The 22,613-nt window shown below is 37.3% G+C and overlaps 1 protein-coding gene across 4 annotated transcripts in view; it reads left to right on the top strand.

The window, feature by feature from the left end:
* The window catches only part of CTNNA2 (catenin alpha 2), a 1,204,911-nt gene that overhangs the window by 1,119,731 nt on the left and 62,567 nt on the right, over nucleotides 1-22,613 (top strand). For all 4 annotated transcript variants that reach the window (XM_007193016.2, XM_057558785.1, XM_007193017.2 and 1 more), the window contains exons 13-14: nucleotides 11,589-11,740; nucleotides 19,860-19,973. In XM_007193016.2, the coding sequence (XP_007193078.1) occupies nucleotides 11,589-11,740; nucleotides 19,860-19,973 (266 nt within the window). The remainder of the gene's footprint in view (nucleotides 1-11,588; nucleotides 11,741-19,859; nucleotides 19,974-22,613) is intronic.

Raw genomic sequence — 22,613 nt, 5'->3', positions numbered from 1 at the left:
ATTTATTTGTTTTATCCTGAATGCAAATGCAAGGTTTCTTGCTCAGAGAGCAAACTTCTTTCTTAGTAACAATAACGTTGCCAGTTCCCTATACCTCATTCTACCTCTCAAGGCACTATGATAAGGTCAGATAAAGTCTGCCCACACGAAGGAGGTCCATACTACCTCCACGAAATTATGAAATTATGAATCTGAGAGTTTATATAGGAATTGGTGCTCAGCTGTCTCCCTCCCCTCCTGAGAGGGAGAGAAAAACCTTCACTCTTTAATGTTAATAAACTCTCTCCAGGAAAGGTCCCCAGGTTGTTACAACCCTTTCGAATATAAATGAATGGCTCCTGGTTTTATTCCCTTTTGAAATGTAAACACATATCTCTGGGGAGATAAACCCGTAAATCTCTTTCCAGATCATTTCACCATCTTAAGACTGCTATTGAGTCATACCTTGGACCAGGTTACCATTTTTTGCTCAGAAAGTCCTGGCCATGCAGAAATATGAAAATATCTTCTCTATACTGGCTTGTTTGTAAGTAATATGTTCTGCTAGAATTCACACATGACCAGCTCTCTCAGCGTGAGGGGCTGAAGAACCATCTGAGAAGAATACAACTTGAGAAAATAAGAGAAACACTTTAAAAAAAAAAATTATTTACTTTATTTATTTTCATCATTTTATTTTATTTTTTTTTTTTATGTTTTGGCTGCCTCGGGTCTTAGCTGTGGCATGCGGGATCTTCGTTGAGGCACGCAGGATCTCTCACTGAGATGCTCAAGCTCAGTAGTTGTGACGTGTGGGCTTAGTTGCCCCGCGGCATGTGGGATCTTAGTTCCCCGACCAGGGATCGAACCCATGTCCCCTGCATTGGAAGGCGGAGTCTTTACCACTGGACCACCAGAGAAGTCCCAAGAGAAAAAATTTTAGCCTGATAATAAACTTCTAACATGGAAGTGGAGGTGGGATAGGATGGATATAGGAAGGCTCACAATTACACATTTATGGAGCAACATAGTGGAAGAAACAGCACTTTTCTAGTGCCCAATTTTCAAAGTAAAACTAAAAGGAAGACATGAATTCCCAGTTCTGTGTGAGTCACATCATAGACTCAGAATCCTGGGGACTGCAAACATGATATTCTTTGTCACTTCAAGGATATGAGGGATCAGCGTCCATGGTAGTGGCCACGGAATGGCAGAAGGGCCAGTGTTGAGGTCCACAGGAATTGGTGGCCAGAATGTATTAACTGGGCACAAGTGAGGCAGCAGTAAGTTCCTTTTACCCAGAATCCCTACCACGCCAGCAATAGGTGTTGGAATCAAAGAAAGGAAGAATATGTCAACAATCACCTGAATGGGAACATCATAGAATATTCCAGAAATAGTTTGATTAGGAAAAATAAGAAACTATGCTTGTAGTTGGGATAACATATGGACATAAGAACCAGAAAGATTCTGGATATTCCTATCAAACTGACCACAAAATTACCTCCCCACTTGGTTTGCCTTTCTATATTTTACCTGTTCTCTAACACTAGCTGATTTCTTCCTAGAGAAGAAGCGAAGTCTTCTGTAACCACACCAGCCAATCCCACTCCTCTGTGCCCCATTACTCACTGCCACTCATTAAGCTCCTACTTGGTGTTGCGAACTCTGTGTTTGCCCATTTTTCTGTCTTAAGTTACCTCTCTGTTCTCTGTCCCCCTTCTATTTTCTATCCAGGAGTGTGTGTGTGTGTGTGTGTGTGTGTGTGTGTGTGTGTGTGTGTGTGTTGCTTCCTAATTTAATTTTAACCCCTTGAGATCTGAGACTACCTCTTCATTTCCTCCAGCCTTGATGAAAGTTGAAGCTCAAAAATGTTTATTAATATAAATAAAAAACATAACTGACATAGAATAATACCTTATTTTAGGGGTTTTTCCCTTTCTAAAAATTACACGCTTAATGATCAAGATCAGAATCTTTTAAACTAAGAGCAATAGATTCCTAGCAATTATTTTATTACATCTTAAAATTTAAAATCTCACTGATGCCAAAATTAACTATTTATCAAGCTAGGTTTCTACAAACACTGTAAGCTAAATAAGACATCATGTTCAATTCTTTACTCATTCCTTAAGTTTCAGAATGAAATGTGCCATCCTTTCCTCTTAACTTATAAACGATTTGTGATTATTTTTGAAATGCTGATTTTAAAATGTAAGAACTTTCCAAGCAAGCATTTTCTTTCCCTGGAGAAAGGAATTTGTGTCTAGACAAAAGCAGATGCATGCTGCCTGATTCTCTTAGGGTAGTTATCGTGGACAGAATTTAGAAGATTTTTTTTCCTTCTTCTAAGCAGTCCTTTTTCATCTTTCATCAAACAATTCAACTCATGGGTTATGTATGGCCTTCTGGAGCTTGAGTTTGATTTTGATGTTTGAAATGTACATTATAATTTTCCAAACATGAGTTTATGAAAATGGCAGCCTTTAGGAACTCCCACAGAGGGAACAGATGACTGACTCTGACGAAAGAAACTCCAAGAATATACACAGCATGGAAGAATTAGGACTAGCCAGGAGGATGCTGATGGTTGTCTGGAGAGGTAAAAACAGCTGACAAATAGTCACCAGGGAATAGGGAGCAGATTAAGCTGGGCTCCTTTTGTCCTGGCTCCTAGCTTCCAGAGCTCAATATCTTCTAACTTGATTAAGAGTTATCAACAGAAAGCACAGTGAAAGCTAGTATACCACTGGCCTAGACAGAGAATGATTTCAATTTAGAGAGTTTAAATATTATTTCCATACTCCCTCCTCCACATTTAAAAAACATTTGGGAATACTTTACTCAAGATTCACATCCAATCAATCAGCTAATATAAAATAGTAGTATGCATTTGAGGTAGAAGGAAAACACTTTCACAAGAATATTAGGTTAAGCTGAGAGGTTTTTTAGAAATAGTGTGTAATTTGAGGTAGGGAAGCTGGGTTCGATTTTTTTTTTCCAGTTATGAGCTTTTTGGTAGTCTCTAACTTTCAAAGATTTCCTTTCTTCATGGATCTGGTGAGGTCATACTGTAATACAGTGTTTAACACTGGCTTTCTTGGCAATGAAGATAAAATGAAAATTCTAACAGTGAGTTTATAAAATCTTGTCCTGAGGGCAGATTTCATAGGAAATTCATTATTAAAAATGCAAAACCATCAGAAGGATGATGTAGTCCTGCCAAGGAGAGAGAAGGGCATAAAAGCAGGGAAATTCAGTTTTCAGATAAATTGTACCAACTTCCCAATTTTCAGAGATTTCAACACTAATTTGTATGCTATTTTCAGTTTAATTCACTCCCACAAGGCCCACTTTTTGGTGATGAATCATGCACGTAGTTGTACTTCCAAGCTCCATCCAAAAGAGACAGGATGATTTTGCCTGCTGTAAACAAAGATAAAGGGGGTGTGGATGGGTAGATACAAAGGGTCATGGTGTGTAGACGACAATTACAAGAAACATTTACTGTGAATCTTGTGTGCTTGGCACAATGAGAAGCATCTTACATACATCCCACTTTTTAGTCCCTTGAAGGCAAGACCATATTTATTTTATTTGCCACTTTATCCCCAGTGACTAAGTACAACCTATGTTTATATTTAAAATTGTATATAAAATTTGTAGAATGTATTATTTTTAAACCTTATGTAAAACCAGAAGGCCAGCTGTTTTACACTTGTGTAAACTGAGGCTCAAACTGGTTAACTTGTAAATAAATATAATCAAATATCAAGATTCAATTAAGCTTCTGCCTGAGTGCAATAAATATACCAGAAACCTAGACCAGCATAGCTGCTACAAATGAATGAATAGAAATTTTAATATGAACTTCTGACTATTTTTACTGTTATTTCTACTTCTGACATAGCATATTCTATTAGTTAGCTATTGCTGTGTAACAAATTACACCAAAGCTTAATGGATTAACATTACAAACATTTACTATCTCATAGTTTCTGTGGGTCAGGAGACCGGCACAGCTTAGTTGGGTGGCGTTGCCTCAGGATCTCTCGCAAGGATGCAATCAAGGTATGGGCCAGGGCTGCAGTCATCTTAAGGGTCAATTGGTGAAAGACCTACTTCCAAGCTGACTCACGTTGTTGCTGAAAGGCCTCAGTTGCTCATTTCTTATTGGACGTAAGGCCTCAATTCTTTATTGGCTGTTCACCAGAGGCTTCTCTCCATTACTTGCCATGGAGGCTTTTCCATAGACCAACTGGCTTCCATCAGGGTGAGCAAGTGAGAGAGCAAGAAAAGGCAAGCAAGATGGGAAGCCAGTACCTTTCTGTAACCTAATTACCAACATAACACCTTATCCCCCTTTCTATATTCTATTGGTTAGAAGCAAGTCATTAGTTCCAGCCCACATTCAAGATGACAGGATCATACAATGGCATGAATACCAGGAAAGAATGGCCCATCTCAGAAGCTGACTACCACACATACATATTTGAAAATGCATAAAGATGGGACAAACAATAAGGGTGATGACTAGCATAATTAAGATAGAATATTAAGACATATGAACAGATCCCACAACATGGATTTAATAGGGACATGTTTAACTTCTGCCATAATGTACATACTTCCTCGTGCAGTGCCTTTCATTGTGTCTAGACAGAGCTATGCAGTATCTGGCCAGGACAGGAGAGGATAATAACAGAGCTAGATAGTGAGGAAAAAAAAGCCAAGATTGGCACAAGGTGATTGGAGAGGAGAGTTGGAACAGAGAGGGACAGATTTGAGAAATTGTACAGAGAAACAAGACAAAGCTAGTACATAATTCAAAGGTAACAGTGTACATGTGAAATGGAAGAAATAATCTAATGACATTACTAGGGAACATTTCATTTGACTTAGTATCAGAGATTCAAACTTTAATCTCAGAAGAAGCTGAGTGGTGATGAAAATCATAACCAGTATTAGAGTGAGTGTGCAAAATCAAGAAGTAAAGGTCTGGATAATGCAGGAAATGCTAGTCAAGTGTTTCAACAAGATTATGGCCACTCTTGTACTTGTAGGAAAGCCTCTACATCTACAGGGAGTGCATGGGTTTATAAATTACATACAGTAATGAAATAGCCTTTGTTCATGAGGTAGACTTATAGATCCACTTGATTATCCAATAGGTAGAAACATAAGCAGCCCTAAAAAGAATTCTGAGCTCAAGATTTTGAAAGGTCCCTGTTTGGGATGAGAGGACCCTAGAACATCCTCTAATGGCTTAATTATAGGTCATGAAGTTCTTTACTAAAGTTACTGAATCAATATGAAACAATGACCAGTGGCTATGGTTTGTCCTCCATCATTTTTAAGTGTTACCAAAGCAATAAATGTGTTACAGCTTCAGTTTGTGTTAGTTCCTACTTCTACACTAGTAAGACTTGGAGCTTCAGACTCAAACAGGCTCCTTTCTAATTGATGATGCTTCATGGATGTGCTGAACTATCAAGGTACACACAGAGTCTTGTAAATGCCAGTCAGACTTTCTTCTGGCCAAATTCAGGCCTGAATGATGGTTTACATAATTCTCTCCTTTATATTTTCTCCTCCTCTTAACCTGACATCTAATTGGGGGCTGTTTGAATAAAATTCCTTAGAAATGTCTGATAGAAACCATTTATAGGAAAGAATCCATTACCTACAGAAACGTCATCAAGTAGTATTTTCCTGATGTAGGGGGATACTAGAGCTGCCCCCACAGAGTCTCCCCAAATTAATACTTTCTGGCTCCAGTTACTCTGATTAACACCTAATTCTCTGCCTAACTTCAACTGTTAAAATGGAAGCATCATAACTATTTGTAGTGGAGAGGGTGTGGTTATACTGATTCTTGTACTGGAATTGGCCACAATTCTATCCCGGTCCTAATATTTTATTCTCTTTATAGATTATTTTCAAATGTTCTCATTCTTACTTTTCTGTTTTATATTAACACTTATTAGACTGGTTCTTTCTCTAGAACAGAGACCTTGTCTATTTTTTCTTTTTTTATCCTCAGTAATAAAATTTGTGTAAGGAACACACTCAAGAAAGCATGTTGGTTGACTGCACTGCCACAATTGGATGACCCCTATGCATGCAGATATGCTAGTCTGGCTTTGGTCAACTAGTCAAGGATACCATAATGAATCTTTCTCCATGCTCAGTGGTGAAGCTTCTACTCAAATGGTCCTGAAAGGATTCTGAGCTCAGATTTTTGAAAGGTCTCTCGAGACCAAACCTAGAATGCCCACTAATAACTTGGTTAATGACTCATGAAACTCTTTAATAAAATTACTGAACTAATATGAAATGATGGGCAGAAAGACAGCAACTTAGTATGTGGAATGTGAAACTTCTCATTTTCTCCCTGAAATACTCGGTGACAAATTATTTCCTTCTTACATCCCATTCTTTCACTTCCCATCCTTCTCCCAGCTGGATATAGCTGTGCCAGAAGCATAAGGGCTTAAGATACAATGAATGAAGAAGAGATGGTCTCTGCCTAAAAGTGACTCCTGTGGGAAACAGCTGACATACAGAAATGGCAAACAATCCTCATACAGTGTACTAAGTACTATAATAGTGCAGGCATAATTAAGATGCTATAAAATTGTAGAGAATGGCCAACTTTGGAGTGTCTTGGGATTAAGGAAGGCTTCACAATGGCAGTCAATTCTAAACTGGTTGTTGAAGATTGAGGAGATATTCACCAGGGGCAAAGAAAGAAGTACATTTTAGTAGGAGAGAATAAATTGATCATGGACATGGTATGACATGGTGTGTCTCTGTCATATTTGAAGACATAGAAGTAATTCAGTCTAATTGGAACATTTGAATATATGTAGGAATAAGTGGGGAGACAGAGACAGATGGGAATTATAGTCAGGTGTCAGATGTTTGTGTTTATATCTTGATAAAGAGATTTTATAGTCCTCTCTATATTAAAAGAAGTCATTGGAACATTTACAGCAGGGCATGGACCTTTTAGGTAGTTACTCAGAGGCAATGGAGTTGGTTGGCTAGTCATTTCTACTGCCTCTATTTAACCTTGGATTCGGTTCTTATGGTTGTCGGCAGTCCTATTTGCATCTTTAGCACAATGTTTTGTTCATTTTACTGACTCACCCTGTTCTCTAAAATTTCACCTCTGAAGTCTCTCAGGAGGTTTCAGTGCAGATCTTCCTCACCTCTGTTTTAGGATCTTGATCAACACTAGAACAGGTGACCTTGATTTTTATATGCATACTTAACTCTGATTTCATTACTCCTGGAATATCATCATTCTGTGGCCTAGTGTGCACGCTGCATACAAAAGTACAGTGAGAATTTAAAAGTTTATTTCCAACTTTGATCACCCCTTCAGGACATAAGCTATTAAGAGCAATCCAGGATTTCTGATAAATAACAGTATAGTGGTGTCTACATTTTTGGATGTAATTCGGAAAGCAGAAAGAAGTTTCTATTTACATAATCCTATATCAGAAATTCTGTTAATATACAATGTGTGAATCACAAAGGCAATGCTGTGTTTTGTCCTAATTAGTGGGAAGTAGAATCAGCATCATATTTGAAGTACTTTGAGACTGTTTCTATCTCAGTATTACTTTGGAGGTATTTCATTTTTCAAACCCCATTAAAGTGTTGGAAGAATTCATAATTAAACTAACATCTTAGGTTCTGTCAGGATGGATCATTGTTCTATAAACTTTTGTTTTTCTATCTTATTACTTTAAAAACCAGAGAGGATAAAACTAAAACAGGAAAGAGAGCACCAATGTGGAGAACAAAGGTATGTTGGTTAAAGAGTTTTAGCAGTTGACCAAGCCCTAAATAAATAAGTATTGAATGCACTTAGGAACAGAGCATGGAAGAAAATTTTCTTAAGGGTCAGACCCAGAAAAACACTGACTTGTGGTAAGAGAAATGGATGTCTTCTCAGTTACAATAAATAAATATCAAATGGAATGTGTTCAAGTTCTAGGTTTTATCAGCTTGAGGAGTAAAATAAGGTCATTGGAATATTAATGCTAAACTGCCCTTTGAGCCCCTGTTTGAAAAGTAAGGATTCCATACCACTTCCTCTACCATTTTTCCTCCTTGGAAAATTGATGCTATTTTCTGTTCCAATCTCTTCTTTCTGCCTCTTCTGACAATGCCACATCCACAACACTGTTTTTCCTTCAAAAACCGTACCTCCTAAATCTCCCAAGAGAGATTCTGTACTCCATGCTGGAGCAAACAGAATGCCCTCTGCCAAACTTGGGGTTTCATAGCAGTATTGGGTATGTTTTGGGCCCCAGAGCATCCCTTATGAGAATGGTCCCTTTAGAGTTTAGCTTTCTTCTTTATCCCTTGAGAGAATCAGGGCTAGAGGCAGGTGGAGAAAGAGAGCATGTCAATTCCTGCATTTTCCTCTTTCCCACCTCTTCCTCAGGGTGACCTTGAACAAATAAAACAAAGCAACACAACCCCACTTTCCCTTTTGGACTTCATCAAAGGTTTTCACCCGGAGGGTCTAGAGGATAGGGACTACTCGACTCAGCTTTCCAGCTGGTGGATCTTAGTGGAATATTAAGCATTTGATCACAGTCAGCATTTCTGAGGGTCTTCCTCACTTAATACTATGGATCAAATTGGATTCTATTATGTTTGGGCCATGAGCTAGAATTTTATTTTTTCAGAGCCTTATTCTATAAGGAGAAATAAAGCCTTCAGGGTAATATGTTGATCTCTTTTTAAATTTGGACTTTGAAAAGATTCAAAAATACAAAAGGAACAGAGACTCATATAACTGACACTCAGCTTGTACCCCAAGGTATAACAAATATTATTTGGCAATATCTGATTCACATTATTATTTATTTCAAAAATAAGATACACCTGAGGCCTCCTTAAGACCTCTACTTAATTCCATGCCTCTCCGTCTGCTCTCAAAGGTAACCACTATAACTTAAGGTTACATACATCTTTTCAGAACATGTGTAATAAAAATGAGTATATGTTTAAATTATGCACAGTATTCTTGTGCATTTTAAAATTTCTCACAAATGACATATCTTTTTAGCTTTCTGTTCCCAGTAAACACTTAGACGTCAGGACTTACTCGATTTAATATACTGGCTATTTCCTGATTTACATCCTTAAGTTCATTTTGTCCCCTCCATATGTATAGTCTGTGAACCTGGGGTGCACAGATCACAGTGGTTCCCCCCTGAGTTAGAAGACTCAGAATAGGTCTGGGTTAGAGTCAGTTGAAAGAGCTCCCTTACAGCAGCTATTATCCTCTGGTTTAATGTAACTCTTGTTATTATTAACTCTTGAAATATTCAACCTAACAAAAAACAACTGTAACTCTAGATACACAAAGACATTCCTGTGTCCCCAGTGTACTCATTCTCCTAATCAGTATCTCCTCAGAAGTCAGCATTTGGCTATGCCCTAGCTAATTTCGCAACTCACTGACTGGCTCTGGAAAGCATCATTTTACTAGATTTTGACAAAGCACTTTCCAAAATGATATCTTCCCATTTTTCATTCCATCTATAGTAGAAGGGTTCCCTTTTTTCCACATGCTCAATAAGACGGATATTTTAAGTTTTAATTTGTTTGCTCATCCCCCAACAGGTATGAACTATCCCATTATTTACATTGTAATTTTTCCACTCATTAGTGAAGTCAAGCATCTTATTTATTTATCAATAATATGGGATTTCCTTTCTGTAAATTGCCTTTTCTAAACTTTTGTCTATTTTTCTATGTTTTCCTTATTGATTTGTAAGAGTATTTATCTTACATACATGGAGGAGTACCAGTCATTTATCCGTTATAAAAAAGGGACAAAAATTTGTGCAGCTAAGTGCTACAGATACTATCATATACATGTGTAAAATTGTTGATGGTCATTATGGAAGCTTAGATATCAAATGGAATTAATATTATTTAGAATTTTGAGTTTAGGAAAGGAAAGGAATTTGTAATTTCACTTAAGAAAGATACTCACGTGAAAATGGCACATACAAAATGTTTTCATGCTTAAGGAGATCAGTTTCAATTATCTAGATTATTTAGAAATGTAAAACACTTTATTCCCACCACAAGTGTATAGCTGAAATGATCTTAGTTTAATGTGGTGGGTTTTAGAAATATATTTTCATTTGATTCATATTTGCAGCAATATTCTCAATATCTTCCAAATTCCTTTCATATAAAAGCAGTTTAAAGGCCCAAATGAAAAATTCAAGTAGTATAGAGAACCACTCATAGCAATTTACTCACAGAAGGAAATTCACCCCTTGCCATGCTTTGGTTTTGATAATTTCTATTGAAAGAGTGGTTACTCTGTTTTCCTCTCACCCTCCTTTTTTTTTTAAATAACATTTGACTTTTCCTAGTAGAAATACATTTTTTAAGGAATGTTTTATCTTGAATACTCTGACCCTAGAGAGGCAAGTAATTTAGCAGAGTTTCTCCCACTAGGGATTAGAATGGATGTTAAAGTATCCACAGACTTTGAAAATGAGTATAACGATGAATCAGGCCTGAAAATTCAGAAATGGAAATAGATGAATGACGTTTCTATTTTATTGTCCTTGTAAATAAAAAGAATTGTGCTTTTGTCTTTCCTTTGCCATATGAATTGATTGTTACAAGATAACAGCTGAAAAAATTGAATTATAATTTTCGAGCATCAGTGAATCAGCAGCATTTTTAAAATAGTCACTAAGTTTACTTTCCACAAACTTCCAGTGTGTATGTAGGTGTCCTTATTTAAGGAAAGAGGTGCCCATATTTTAAAATGTTCATATGTATCTTCTTGCACATCAACAAAGTTCTGGGAAAATGGAACAAAATCAAATTATCTTTGAGTTCATTGGTCTCTTTTCATAGCCTTTCTGATGGAATATTCTGGGTGTTCCATCTCCCCTCTTACACAGTCTTTTCACAAGCCTCCCTCCACAGCCATCTCCCCACCTCCAGTGTCTCAAGACCTGCATTCCAGACAGAAGTGGAATGGATTGGATCATTTCATTTACATTTTACTATGAAACCATATAGATTAAAGTCTGCTATTCAACCAGCTATGCCTTTAGCATCTAATGTTAGGTCCATATTTATTGAGGCTTTCTAAAGGCCAGATGTCATCCAGTGCATTTGTATGCGTTATCGCATTGAACCCCAAGGTAGGATCTTACTATCATATTTTATATACAAAGAAACAGATTTAGAAGGGTTAAGAAAATGTGGCCAAGGTTTCACAGCTAGGAACTAGCAGAATTGGAACTCAGCTCAGGATAACATGAAACCTGGACTCACATACACTATTCCACATTACCTTAGGCAGGTTTCAAAGACTTGCTCTGTTGCATACCATCACCATTCAAGGAGTAATGGTTTGCTTTCTTTGCTGAAGGTAAGTGGCACAAAGATCACTAAATTGGATCCACTCCAAAATGGACAGGCAGGCACCCAGCTTCATTGAAATGTTGGGATACCCAGAGCCTGCCATCTTCCCTAAGGGCTGAAACAAGGGAGCATGAAAGAAAGATTGTCTAATCCACTGCTTTTCACTTTGTTTACCACAGTGATGCCACGCTTTGCTGAACAAGTGGAGGTTGCCATTGAAGCCCTGAGTGCCAACGTCCCTCAACCATTTGAAGAGAACGAGTTCATCGACGCTTCTCGCCTGGTATACGATGGCGTTCGGGACATCAGAAAGGCTGTGCTGATGATCAGGGTATGTGAGGTCTCTGTAGCTCAGAGCTGAATGGAACTTCTAGTAGGGGTCCCAAAGAATTTACTCTTTGTTTTTTTAATTATTTAGTTTAACTTGGTAAGCTGTTTAGCTCCTCATTTAGTCAGACAATGGGGACTTTTTACTTATAAAGGGATGAGTGATCCCAACAAGCCTAGATCAGCACTGAATATCCTGAAGGGTGATGTCCTGCCTACTTCTTACACACATTGTTGCCTAAATTTGATACCAACTTAGGGGTGCCCCTTCCATTCCCCATTGCTAACACTATTCCCCATTAGAATCAGAAAGCCATGCAATGGAAAGAAATGAAGATCACCCAGCTTAGTAGTATTAGTGATAATGATAATAATAATGATATTGATAATGACAGTAAAGTGATACAGAGCTACCTTCTTCTTGTAACAAATAATTAAGACATTATAAATAAGGCTAAATAATCTTTCAGCAAACCTCCCCTATCACCTACCCTACTATCTTCCCATCCTCAGTCTTTTGATGTCAGGTAGGTGTGAGCCTTCCAAACCATTGTCTAAGTAATTATATATAGACACACACTAGAAAACATAATACAGCAGATTTTAAAACTCATATAAGTGTTATTTGCAACTTGCTTTGTTCATCCAATTCTATCTCTATGAAGACACATAGCTTACCTCATCCCATTTAACTGCTGCACAATATTCCATCATGAGTAGAGACTATTTTTTCTCCTTGCCTTATCAACAATTTGGCACAGTAGGTTTCAAACACTTTTCTTAGCCACAGAACTCTTTCTTAGTAAACTTAAATACGTATTCAAAAGCATAATTGATGACACAGATATATTTGTGGGTATTAGGACTGAGGCAGAGAAGATGCGTCTGTGGTGCTAATCTTAAAAGCCTGCTGTCCAATGGAAATATAATGTGAGGCACATTTGTAATTTTTAATTTCTTAGTAGGTGTGTCAATAAAGCAAAAATAAACAGATGAACTAATTTTAATAACATATTTTATTTACTCAAATGTATCCAAAACTAACGTTTCAATATGTGGCACTGGCCACATTTTAAGTGTTCAATAGCTCCATGTAGATTCTGGCCACCATTTTGGATGAGGCAGCCCTAGACTGTATCTCCATCCTCAGCCTCCACAGCTGTCTCTGAGGCTGCTCAGTGAAACCATGAGTTAACTGCTGAGTGCATCTTGAAACACTTTCTCTCAGGGTGATCACTGAGCATCTAAACCGACATCCCCTTAAACACTGCAAAACAGTAACAATCAATTTATTTTCTGTGTGTGGTCCCTCAATACTTCAAGAAGTATCTGTGATTTATTGTTCTCTCTCTATAATACATACTTACACATTACATAAGTTGTATCAGACAATACTAGTTATACATAACAACGTGGAGTTCAACTTTGGACTTTGGAGACTGTCAAATATATTTCCTGTTCTTCTAACTTCCTTCATTTTAAATCTGTCAAACTCTTACCATCTTTCAAGACCTGGCTCAAATCTTCTTTCCCTAAATTTTCTCCCTCAAAAATACTGACCCTATTCTTTATCTACCTATAACTCTTTCTGCTTGTGATCATAGTCGTTACACTATTTCTTTTAATGTCTATTACCTTCTTTAGGCTGAAAGTTTGGAAAGCAAAGACTATATTTTTTATTTTCCCTTCACTGTGGTGCATTGTCTGGCACAGTGCTTAATACTGTGTGTGTTGGGGGAAAGAAAAAGAGATAACTATGCAGATGGGAAAGTGACAGAGAGCAAAGGTATGAGAACTGGAGGAGAAGTAAAGGAAGGATAGTCAGCCTTTTAAGCCTGTAACAAATTATATCATTTTTTCCCATTATATACTAACTTGTGAAATAAAGTAATAGACCATGAGAGTTATGTTTTCAAAGCATTTGGCACTAAATTCCACTATAATTCTCAAGACATATTCCCTCTGTTGCCATTTTTCTGCTTTGTTAGCCATCACATTTGTGACAACCATTCATCTGAGAGACTGAGGAAGTTTATAGCCATCATTCATTTATTCATTCATGAGCTGTAAAAAACCATAATTTTAAATAAAAATGCCATATCTTTGTTACATGAAGTGTCATTCCTCCATCTTGATATTTTAAGTGATTTGATCAGATGGATTTCACACCACTTAAAACTTAGGAAGGGAGAAATGTACAGTATGTACAAATTGTTATTTTAAAAATCATTCTCCATTCAGCACCGGAATGGCTTCATTTTGTACTTGAATTCTTGGTTTGCTTTCTGTGTATGATGGTTAAGTCTGCTTAAAAATAAAATCATTACTCTAAGTCAGGAAGAAAGACAGTAAGACAAGTAGAGTTCTTTCTCAGCAAACCTGGCCATGCCTCCTTCCTCTCAAAGTATTGATTATGCTTTGGAAAAATAAGAATTTTTTTCCCAAAAATAAACGCAGAAAGGATCTTGAAAGGTCAAATTCTCCATCACCTTGCCTCTCAGCAATCAATACATATTTAATGGTGACGTTAGTATGTAGGCACTCCAGGCCAGCTCCAGGCAACCCTCTGAAGCATACAAAGCTTGTCCTTCCTGTATTCCAACCTCACCTTTCAGGTTCCTACTTCTCTTTGGGAGCAGGTCAACTCTGCCTCTGTTCCATAAAACAGTTTTTTGTTTGCTTCTTGCCAAGGCTTGTCTTTGGTGATCTATCAGCTACATAGGAGTTTTCTGATTACCCTAATATGGTAGTTTAAAAAATGAATAGACAAATCTGGCACACCAACATATATTTGATTCTCATTATTTGCAGTAGTTACATTCAGTGAACCCTGAATTAAAGAATACTGAAACACTGCTTCTAGGCGGAATTCAGGGTTAGGTTCCTGTGAGCCTCTGGTCACAATTTCATCAACTGATCAATATATTAGATTGTTTTTTGTTTTTGTTTAAAGACACTTTATTTAATATATATTGTTGATACTTGAACATTGAACTCATGGCCAACCACACTATAACTCACACCTGAAGGGAGCTTATCTAACCAATGCATTTTCTCTGGAAGGTGCATCACAACCTTCTTGCACTTAGGAATGCTAAACAACACCTCAGCACATACACTTGAAAGCCATTTTAAGCAGAGAAATAACAAAAAGCACAAAAATGCAAAAATGTGGCACTAAATGGACTGCAAAAAGGATACTTGTTTTCAGTACAAGAGCTGAAATAAGAAAGCGGAACATTGTGCTGTTTGACCTCAGCTGGAAATTTGCACGTTGGGTGACTCAAAGTTTTTGCCACATTGCACACACACGCTTGTGAATAACTACAAAAGTATTGATTTAGGGATTATGAGAAACTTTGGTGAGTAAGCAAATTCACAAATAAAGAATCTGCAAATAAGGAGGAGCAAGTGTATATTTAAGACACAAGGAGTTAAACATTTAATATTGGAAATTAAAGTAGCATAGAAGGTGGTAATATCTTGGTGTCAGAATATCTGTATTCAGCAGTAGTTGCTTCTCATGGAATGACCACGACAAAAAATGATATCTGTACATTGAACTTTTGTAATTGGAACCCATTAATTTTGTTGCATATGAAACTTTTGAAAGCAGGGATGAGAAACAATAGGGCTTAGGACAGGGTTCAGATAAGATTCTATAGCTTAACTTCACACCCCCCAAAATGGGCATGAAGATGCCCTGGAGCATTGCAAGATATTTTTAAATGTCAAGGGAAACACATAAACATCTCTCAGATACTGTGTGACATAGTAGCTGAAGGTGGTTCAGAGTTTAAACATTAGGTTGGTACATTCTTTTTGATCATATATTGATCATATCATGTATTTGTGATACAGGGTTTCTGGTGGTTGCTGTGATAAAAAGCAAGCTCAATGGATGTTCAACTGTATTCCAAGGTTTGAAAAGTAATGCAGTGTGCAACAGGCACTAAATTGTTAGGGCCAATCAACTTAATCCATTTTTATGATCTAACTGCTTAAGAAGCAGAACCATTAGTTTTCTTTTGTTTTTTAGCCTAGAGACACCATGAAAAAATTACTGAGACAATGCTTGAAGCAATAAAGTTTGGGAACCTATGGCTTAACTATTTGGGGGTGGTTGGCATACTAATTTCCTTCTCTATGCCTCAGTTTCCTTATCTGTAAATTGGGACAAATATTACTGCAGCTCTAAAGCACTAGTATAGACCTGGCCTTAGTAGGTTCCCAAGAAATATTTCCCTTCCTCAACCTTCTGGATGAAATTTATCTTCATACAATCAATTAATGAGATAGAATTTGTTAAATTAGTCAGCAATATTATCAAAATTGAAAAGATTGGCATCAGAATATTTGTCATAGCCAGAAAATAAAGCATTGAAGAGACTTTAGAAACAACTTATGTGACAAAACTGATTTACCTATTACAGATTGCTGTTACCAACATGGTCCCATAACATCCCTAGTTTTGTTTTCTTAACTCAATTAAAAATAATTTAGTATGATTTTTTAAATGTTTTTGTAATTGGATCTTAGTCATTCATTCATTTAATGACTTAATTCATTTGTTGAATTCTTACTAGATGTCCTACTGTTGGAACTGCCCTGAATACAGAGGTGAACAAAATAACAAAGGTTCCAATCCTCAAAGAATTTATATTCCTTTGGTGGGAGACAGAGAACAAACAAGTAGATATAACATACTAGTTAATGTGAAAAACAAGGCAGTATAAAGGGGATAGAGCACAGGATGGATGTGGGTTTTATGAAGGGTGACCACTGGGTGACATTTGGGAAGATACTTGGAGAAGGAGGAGGAAACAAGCCATAAGAGTATTAGGGGAAGTGTGTTCCAGGCAGAGAGAATGGCACATGTGGCCTAAGAACCTCAATGAATGAGAGATGGGAGCCATTGAAGTTTTCTGAGCAGGACAATAACATGATCTGAGTTAGATCTTAAGTGGAACATCCTGGTTATACTGGTGAGAATAGAAAGTGTGGGGTAAGGGCAGATAAAAGGAGCTAAGTTAGGTAGTCTCCTGAGTAATACAGAATAGAGATTCCAGTGACCAATCAGTCCTGATGAGGGAGATTTTGTTCTATATTGGCTTTAGGAAATCTTTAATTCTACTTTCTAATTTCCAATCCATTCCAGTGATTAGAGATCTGTTGGGAAATCCTTCTTCATGCATCCCCCAAACTCTCCTGTTGCAGTTGCCAAATTGTGTCATCTTTCTGCTCCCAATGAAACTCATTTACATTTGAGCTGTTCATTTAAATTGTCCTTACTACATTATTCACATGTCCTGGTGAAATGACTGTAAATTCTTCAGCTTTTTCTCATTTTGCTTCTTTACAGAAGCTGTTGTAGAGAAGATTGAGCATTTGATTGGGAAACTGAGTCAGGTAGATTGATCTTGTATTGCAGCTGACATGTGGTGTGACCCTGGAAAAGTCACATGATATACTTGGGCTTCTGTAGTATGCACAAATTAATCTGATAGACTCTTAAAAGGGAGCTATTTTACAGGTCAAATACTTTATTAGTAGAACCATGGAACCAAGGGTAGGTCAAAGTGGTTCTTTATTTTTATAAAAAGGCCTTCTTTGAGAGCACATAAGGACAGAACTGAGAGGTTTGACCTTCACTCTCCAGCCTCCAGTCCAGTGAATTGCATATTTTTTCTATTCCTTTTACCCTATGACACTATCTAATGATACAATTCTAATTATCTCTAGCGCATTTGCAGGCCATCAATATTTTTCCATGTCTCCTTTAATTTGTGTAGGTCCTTGACCAGTCAAATTAACACTCAAAATGAATAAGTTAAAAAAAACAAAATAACAGCATGGATAGGAGACACATTTACATGAAATTAGGAAACTTCACATGCACAGAACTATGTATATGGGTGGCTTGGATGGGTTTGCTGTATGGTTTAGGCACAGGAAAATACTTTAATCTCGTCCATTTGTCTGGTGGTATTTGTAATGGTTAAAAGCTCTGGAACCCTCGAGCTTTTTTAGGTGTGGTGCCTTGGAAAATTTACCTAACAACTCTGAACCTGTTTGTACATCTATAAAATGGGGATTAAATTTATTTCATTAGGTCATTGTAAGGATTAAATCCTTTAGCTGAATGCCTTACCCATAGTGGTTAGTAAAAAATGATTGCTATGATGATGATTGTAGCTGTTGTTACTAGGTGTATATTTTATTATTAAGCATAATAATGATCACTATCACTTATTACTTTAGTTTACTTTTATTGTTTACCAAGCATTTTCATATATATTTGATCCTAGAATCCTGTGAGGCAGGCAGGGCAAGTAGCAGTTATTATCTCCATTTTATGAGTGAGGAGGTAGAAAAGCACTAAGTGGCTTGTGAAAGACACATAGCCTATCAGTGGCAGAGTTAGGCCCCAAATGTTCAGGTCCCCTGGGTCCACATCCAGGTTTTTTTTTTTTTTTTTCATTTTTATTTTATTGTTTTTAAAATTTTTATGGGAGTATAGTTGATTTACAATGTTGTGTTAGTTTCAGGTGTACAGCAAAGTGAATCAGTTATACATTAAAAAAAATGAAATAATGACATTTTTTTTCATTTTTAAATTGTATTTTGGTTCCTGATCTGTAGCCGCTTGAATATAAGTTCATTGTTAGGAGCCTTATGCTGCCAGGTTACATTTGCCATTGACTCATCTACTGAATGTGCAAATCACTGCACTGTTTGGACACAGTACCATAGGTACTGTCATTTTCTCCTTTTTTCTGTTGAGTGAGGTTTTCCATTTTATTTTTCTCTGTCCTTTTCAAAAACTAATGATGAAAAGTGTCTACAATCTTGTCATCTCATCTGTCAGCAGAATTTACCAACTTGCTGTAACTGTTCCTCGACACACTCCAGAAGAGTGAGAAATGAACAGAGATTCTTGTCTCTGTCCACAATGAAAACACCACCAGTTATGGGAACCAGGGTTTGCCCACCCCACCCATGCCTGAGTTAATAAAGTGTGGGAACAAAACCTCTTTCTTTTAATATTCCTATGAAAGAATATTGAGCATCTGTAGATGACTGAGTAAATATTAATAAGGTTGATGTGAGAGAGAAGGAAAACAAGAGGGATATGCTAAAGCTTGGAAAATTACTAAGCATAATGTGATATTGGCACCAAGGACCCCATTTTATGCCTGTCTGACCAATCTCAAGACTTCATCAATAACCACACCTGATTAATTACACTGAGGTAGCCAAAGAAACCAGCAGAATTAATTAAAATACACCCTTTTAGATGGGGAATGGGCAACTGCATCATCAGTGCTGCCTGTGATCTGTTCCTTCCTTTTGAAAGACAGAGCCCTGGGAGGTGGTGCTCCTATGTGCCAAGAGGCAGGTTGTGGGTGACCATCAGCTTTCTGGCTAAAGGCAGTTGAGCAGAGAATGTCACACTAATGCACTGTTTTCCCTTCCTGCACCATCCTTGCCACCTCCTGTGTTTATCCTCTTAGAATTAACAAGGAATGGTAGTTTCGAGTACATGAGTCAAACTTCCTGCCCTAGAAGACTCTGAACAAGGTGTATCCTCTCATGTCTCAGCTTCCTTATGTGTAAAATGGAGAAAATGGTGTCTACATCATAGGACTGTCAAGAAAACTGTGTGAGTTAGTGTATCTAAAGCACTTAGAAAAGTGATAGGCATATGGAAGGCACTTAAAGCACGTTATCCATTATTATTGTATAGGCACAGAGGCCACAGCTCCCAGTTAGCCACGCGATCACAAGGGTAAACAACCAATCTGCTTACAATCATTCTGTACCCAGACAACCATTCTGTTTTTCACTTTCAATAGAGTATTCAATAAATGACATGAGGTAGTCAACACTTTATTATAAAAGAGGCTTTGTGTTAGACGATTTTGCACAACTGTAGGCTAATGTAAGTATTCTGAGCACGTTTAATGTAAGTTAGACTAAGCTATGAGGTTCTGTAGGTTAATGTATTGAATGCATTTTTGACATGATATTTTCAACTTACAGTGGGTTTATTGGGACTTAACCCCATTGTAAGTCGAGGGAGATCTGTATGCTGATTTTTCTCTTTTCCTCTGTATTTTTAGACCCCAGAAGAACTAGAGGATGATTCAGACTTTGAGCAGGAAGATTATGATGTACGTAGCCGGACAAGTGTTCAGACGGAGGATGACCAGCTCATTGCAGGACAGAGTGCACGGGTGAGTGGACATCCAGGACTTTGGTTTGGTGCATAGGGGCTGTGTTCACCAAATTGGTCTGAGGAAATTTCTGATTTCCAGGGACCTGGAATCCAAGAGATTCATGGCTCAGAAATCTATGCCTCATCTGGGGTTGTTTCTAGCAATTCACATTTTACACATTGGAAGTAACCACCACTGATTCTGATTCCTTCTAACTCCATTCTCTCTCCATAACTCAAAACATAGCAGCCACATTACAGCAAAACTTATGTGTATGGTGGATTTGTTGGGAGTTGGGGATCATGATTAGATGATTCAGTGACCAGGGGATACAGGAATGCTCAGATCTTACTTTGGCACAGACACCATGGTTCTGCTTGAAGTCTCCAACCTTGTTAACCACACAAAAGAAACCACAAATAGAGAATTAGAGTACTACTTTGTTATTTGTGGGCCTATTGTTGCTCCATACTCTGGCCTAGGGTCTCTGATAAACAATACCACATATTTTGAAATTCGTTCAAGGCCATCAGAGTAGAGAGAGAACTTTTTTCCCCCGATACCTATCTGTGGCCAGGGCAGTAGCCCCAGATCTGTCTACCATGTGATTGAAAAAGAAATTACAGAGACATACGAGAAATATACCAGCTTAAGGTGTGGAGCAAGAAGCAACAGAAAGATGACCACTCTGGCTGACATTTGAACACCCTCGAACACTCTGTGACATTGTCCACCAACACAAGTCTTCCAAAGAAGATTCTGGAATCTGACCAATCTTATTAGCTGGAGCTCCCTGAGGGTAAGATGCTGTTAATCAAGGCAGGTGGCAGGAGATAAAATTCCTAGGGATTGCAAGAGGGAGAGATTCTCCTCCCTTTAAAGGCTCAGTTTCCATAGGGGAAAAATAATTAAAGTAGAGTATAACTGAGAATTAGATACTCTAATTTTCTTTGTTAAGTTTCACTTAAGAAAAGAAAATGAATAAGAAGCATGAGAAAGAGATGGTAATTTAGCATAGGGTTAAGAAACCTTAGAAAGTTCACACTGGATTAGGAATTGTGAAAGAGTAGGAAATAGCCAATCAAAGGTTAAAATAAAGAGAACTCAGATGAAGCTTTATGTTGAGTCAAGAAAGTCTTTGTACTTAAAATCTTATTTCTCCTGATAGTCTCATCCAACAACTAAATGATACAGAAGATGTATATGGACATTGATAGAGGTAATGTGAGAGTAAAAGGCAGAGCATTGAAGATGCATTGGCTTTGATTTCAGACAGACTTGGTTTTGAATTGTGAAGAGTAGAGAGGGGACTATGTTACATGCTGCTTAATTTCTCAGAGCTTCAGTCCTATCACCTGTAAAATGTAAATAATAGACTTGTTTGATAAGATTCTTCTGAGGTTCTAATTACTTAATATATTAAAATAATGAACAAAATACTTGACATATATTAAATGCTCAATAAAGAATGACTTTTCATCCTTTGGCAGAAAAATCTCTTCTAATCACAGGCTGGTGACAGTAGAAAAGTGCACAAAAGAGTATGAAGCTCCCTACTTTAAAAAATACCTTGTAGACTCTATTTACTCCCCCTAAAATGTTGAAAATAGGGAAGTTGATTAAGCTGAGAGTCCTCTGAGCCTATGCTGGCATAACGCTAAACTAATGCATCAATCAAGTCAATTCATCTTCAAAATTAACTAAAACCAGCGTTTTTATGTCAATGACAAAGGGCAAGTTTGAGTAGTTCATCCAAACATTAATCAATTCAAAGTCAATTTAATTGACTGACTGCAACTTAGTATTGATACAGCCCAAGTATCCATTGACTTGTTTTCTCAAAGACTAAGGCATATTATACAACCCTTATCTTATAATCTTTTAATTACCATCTTGTCAAAATGGCATGAGTAGCCTCATTTTTTACAAGTAAGAATACAGTCCCATTGTACTTCCATTACATTAGACATCAAGTCGGTTATGATGGGTGGAAACAAAAGTCAGATGGCACCTCTCTACATCATTTATTATTTCTTCACCCAGTGGGTGAAAAGACAATAATAGTCTTTTTCAAAAGATTTTTCAGCATGAATGATGAACATGGGCCAGGATAATAAGAACAAAGTACCCCTGTAATCCAGCACTTGCTGATTTGTCTTTGCGATCTATCATGAGGTCTGTATGAGTAACTTGCAGCAGACAGCATTAGTTATTGAGTCAGCCTATTTCAGCCTATAATTATATGATGACAAATCAGAGACATAGAATTATGGCTGTAAATTGGAAATAAGAGGGTGCACTGAATTGCTGAGATGACAGATGGTCGAACTTTTGACCAGAGAAGTGTGTTAACTTGGTCAAAATTGTGAAGGAGGAAAAAGTTGTCTCTGACAGAGGCAGTTGCTCTTTCCAGCAGCCTGCTCGCCCCTGTTACTTTGTGTTCTCATTCAGAGAAATTCTTCTCTGAAAATGGTAAATTAATCTAAGAGGAGGTTATGGTGGGAGAAAAGAATTTAGTACCCACTCCAACATTGCTCTCAAATTCTGAAATTAGGTTGAATGTTTGTTTCCTTTATGTGTTCCTGTCTGCTGCTTGTCTACAATACTTCATGAGAGAGAGAGAGAGAGAGAGAAAATGAATGAGAACAATCATACCCT

This window comes from Balaenoptera acutorostrata, chromosome 12, assembly GCF_949987535.1.
Source record: "Balaenoptera acutorostrata chromosome 12, mBalAcu1.1, whole genome shotgun sequence".
NCBI lineage: Eukaryota > Metazoa > Chordata > Mammalia > Artiodactyla > Balaenopteridae > Balaenoptera > Balaenoptera acutorostrata.
Note: the sequence above shows the minus strand (reverse complement) of the source record. Positions and strands in the feature narration are given on the sequence as shown.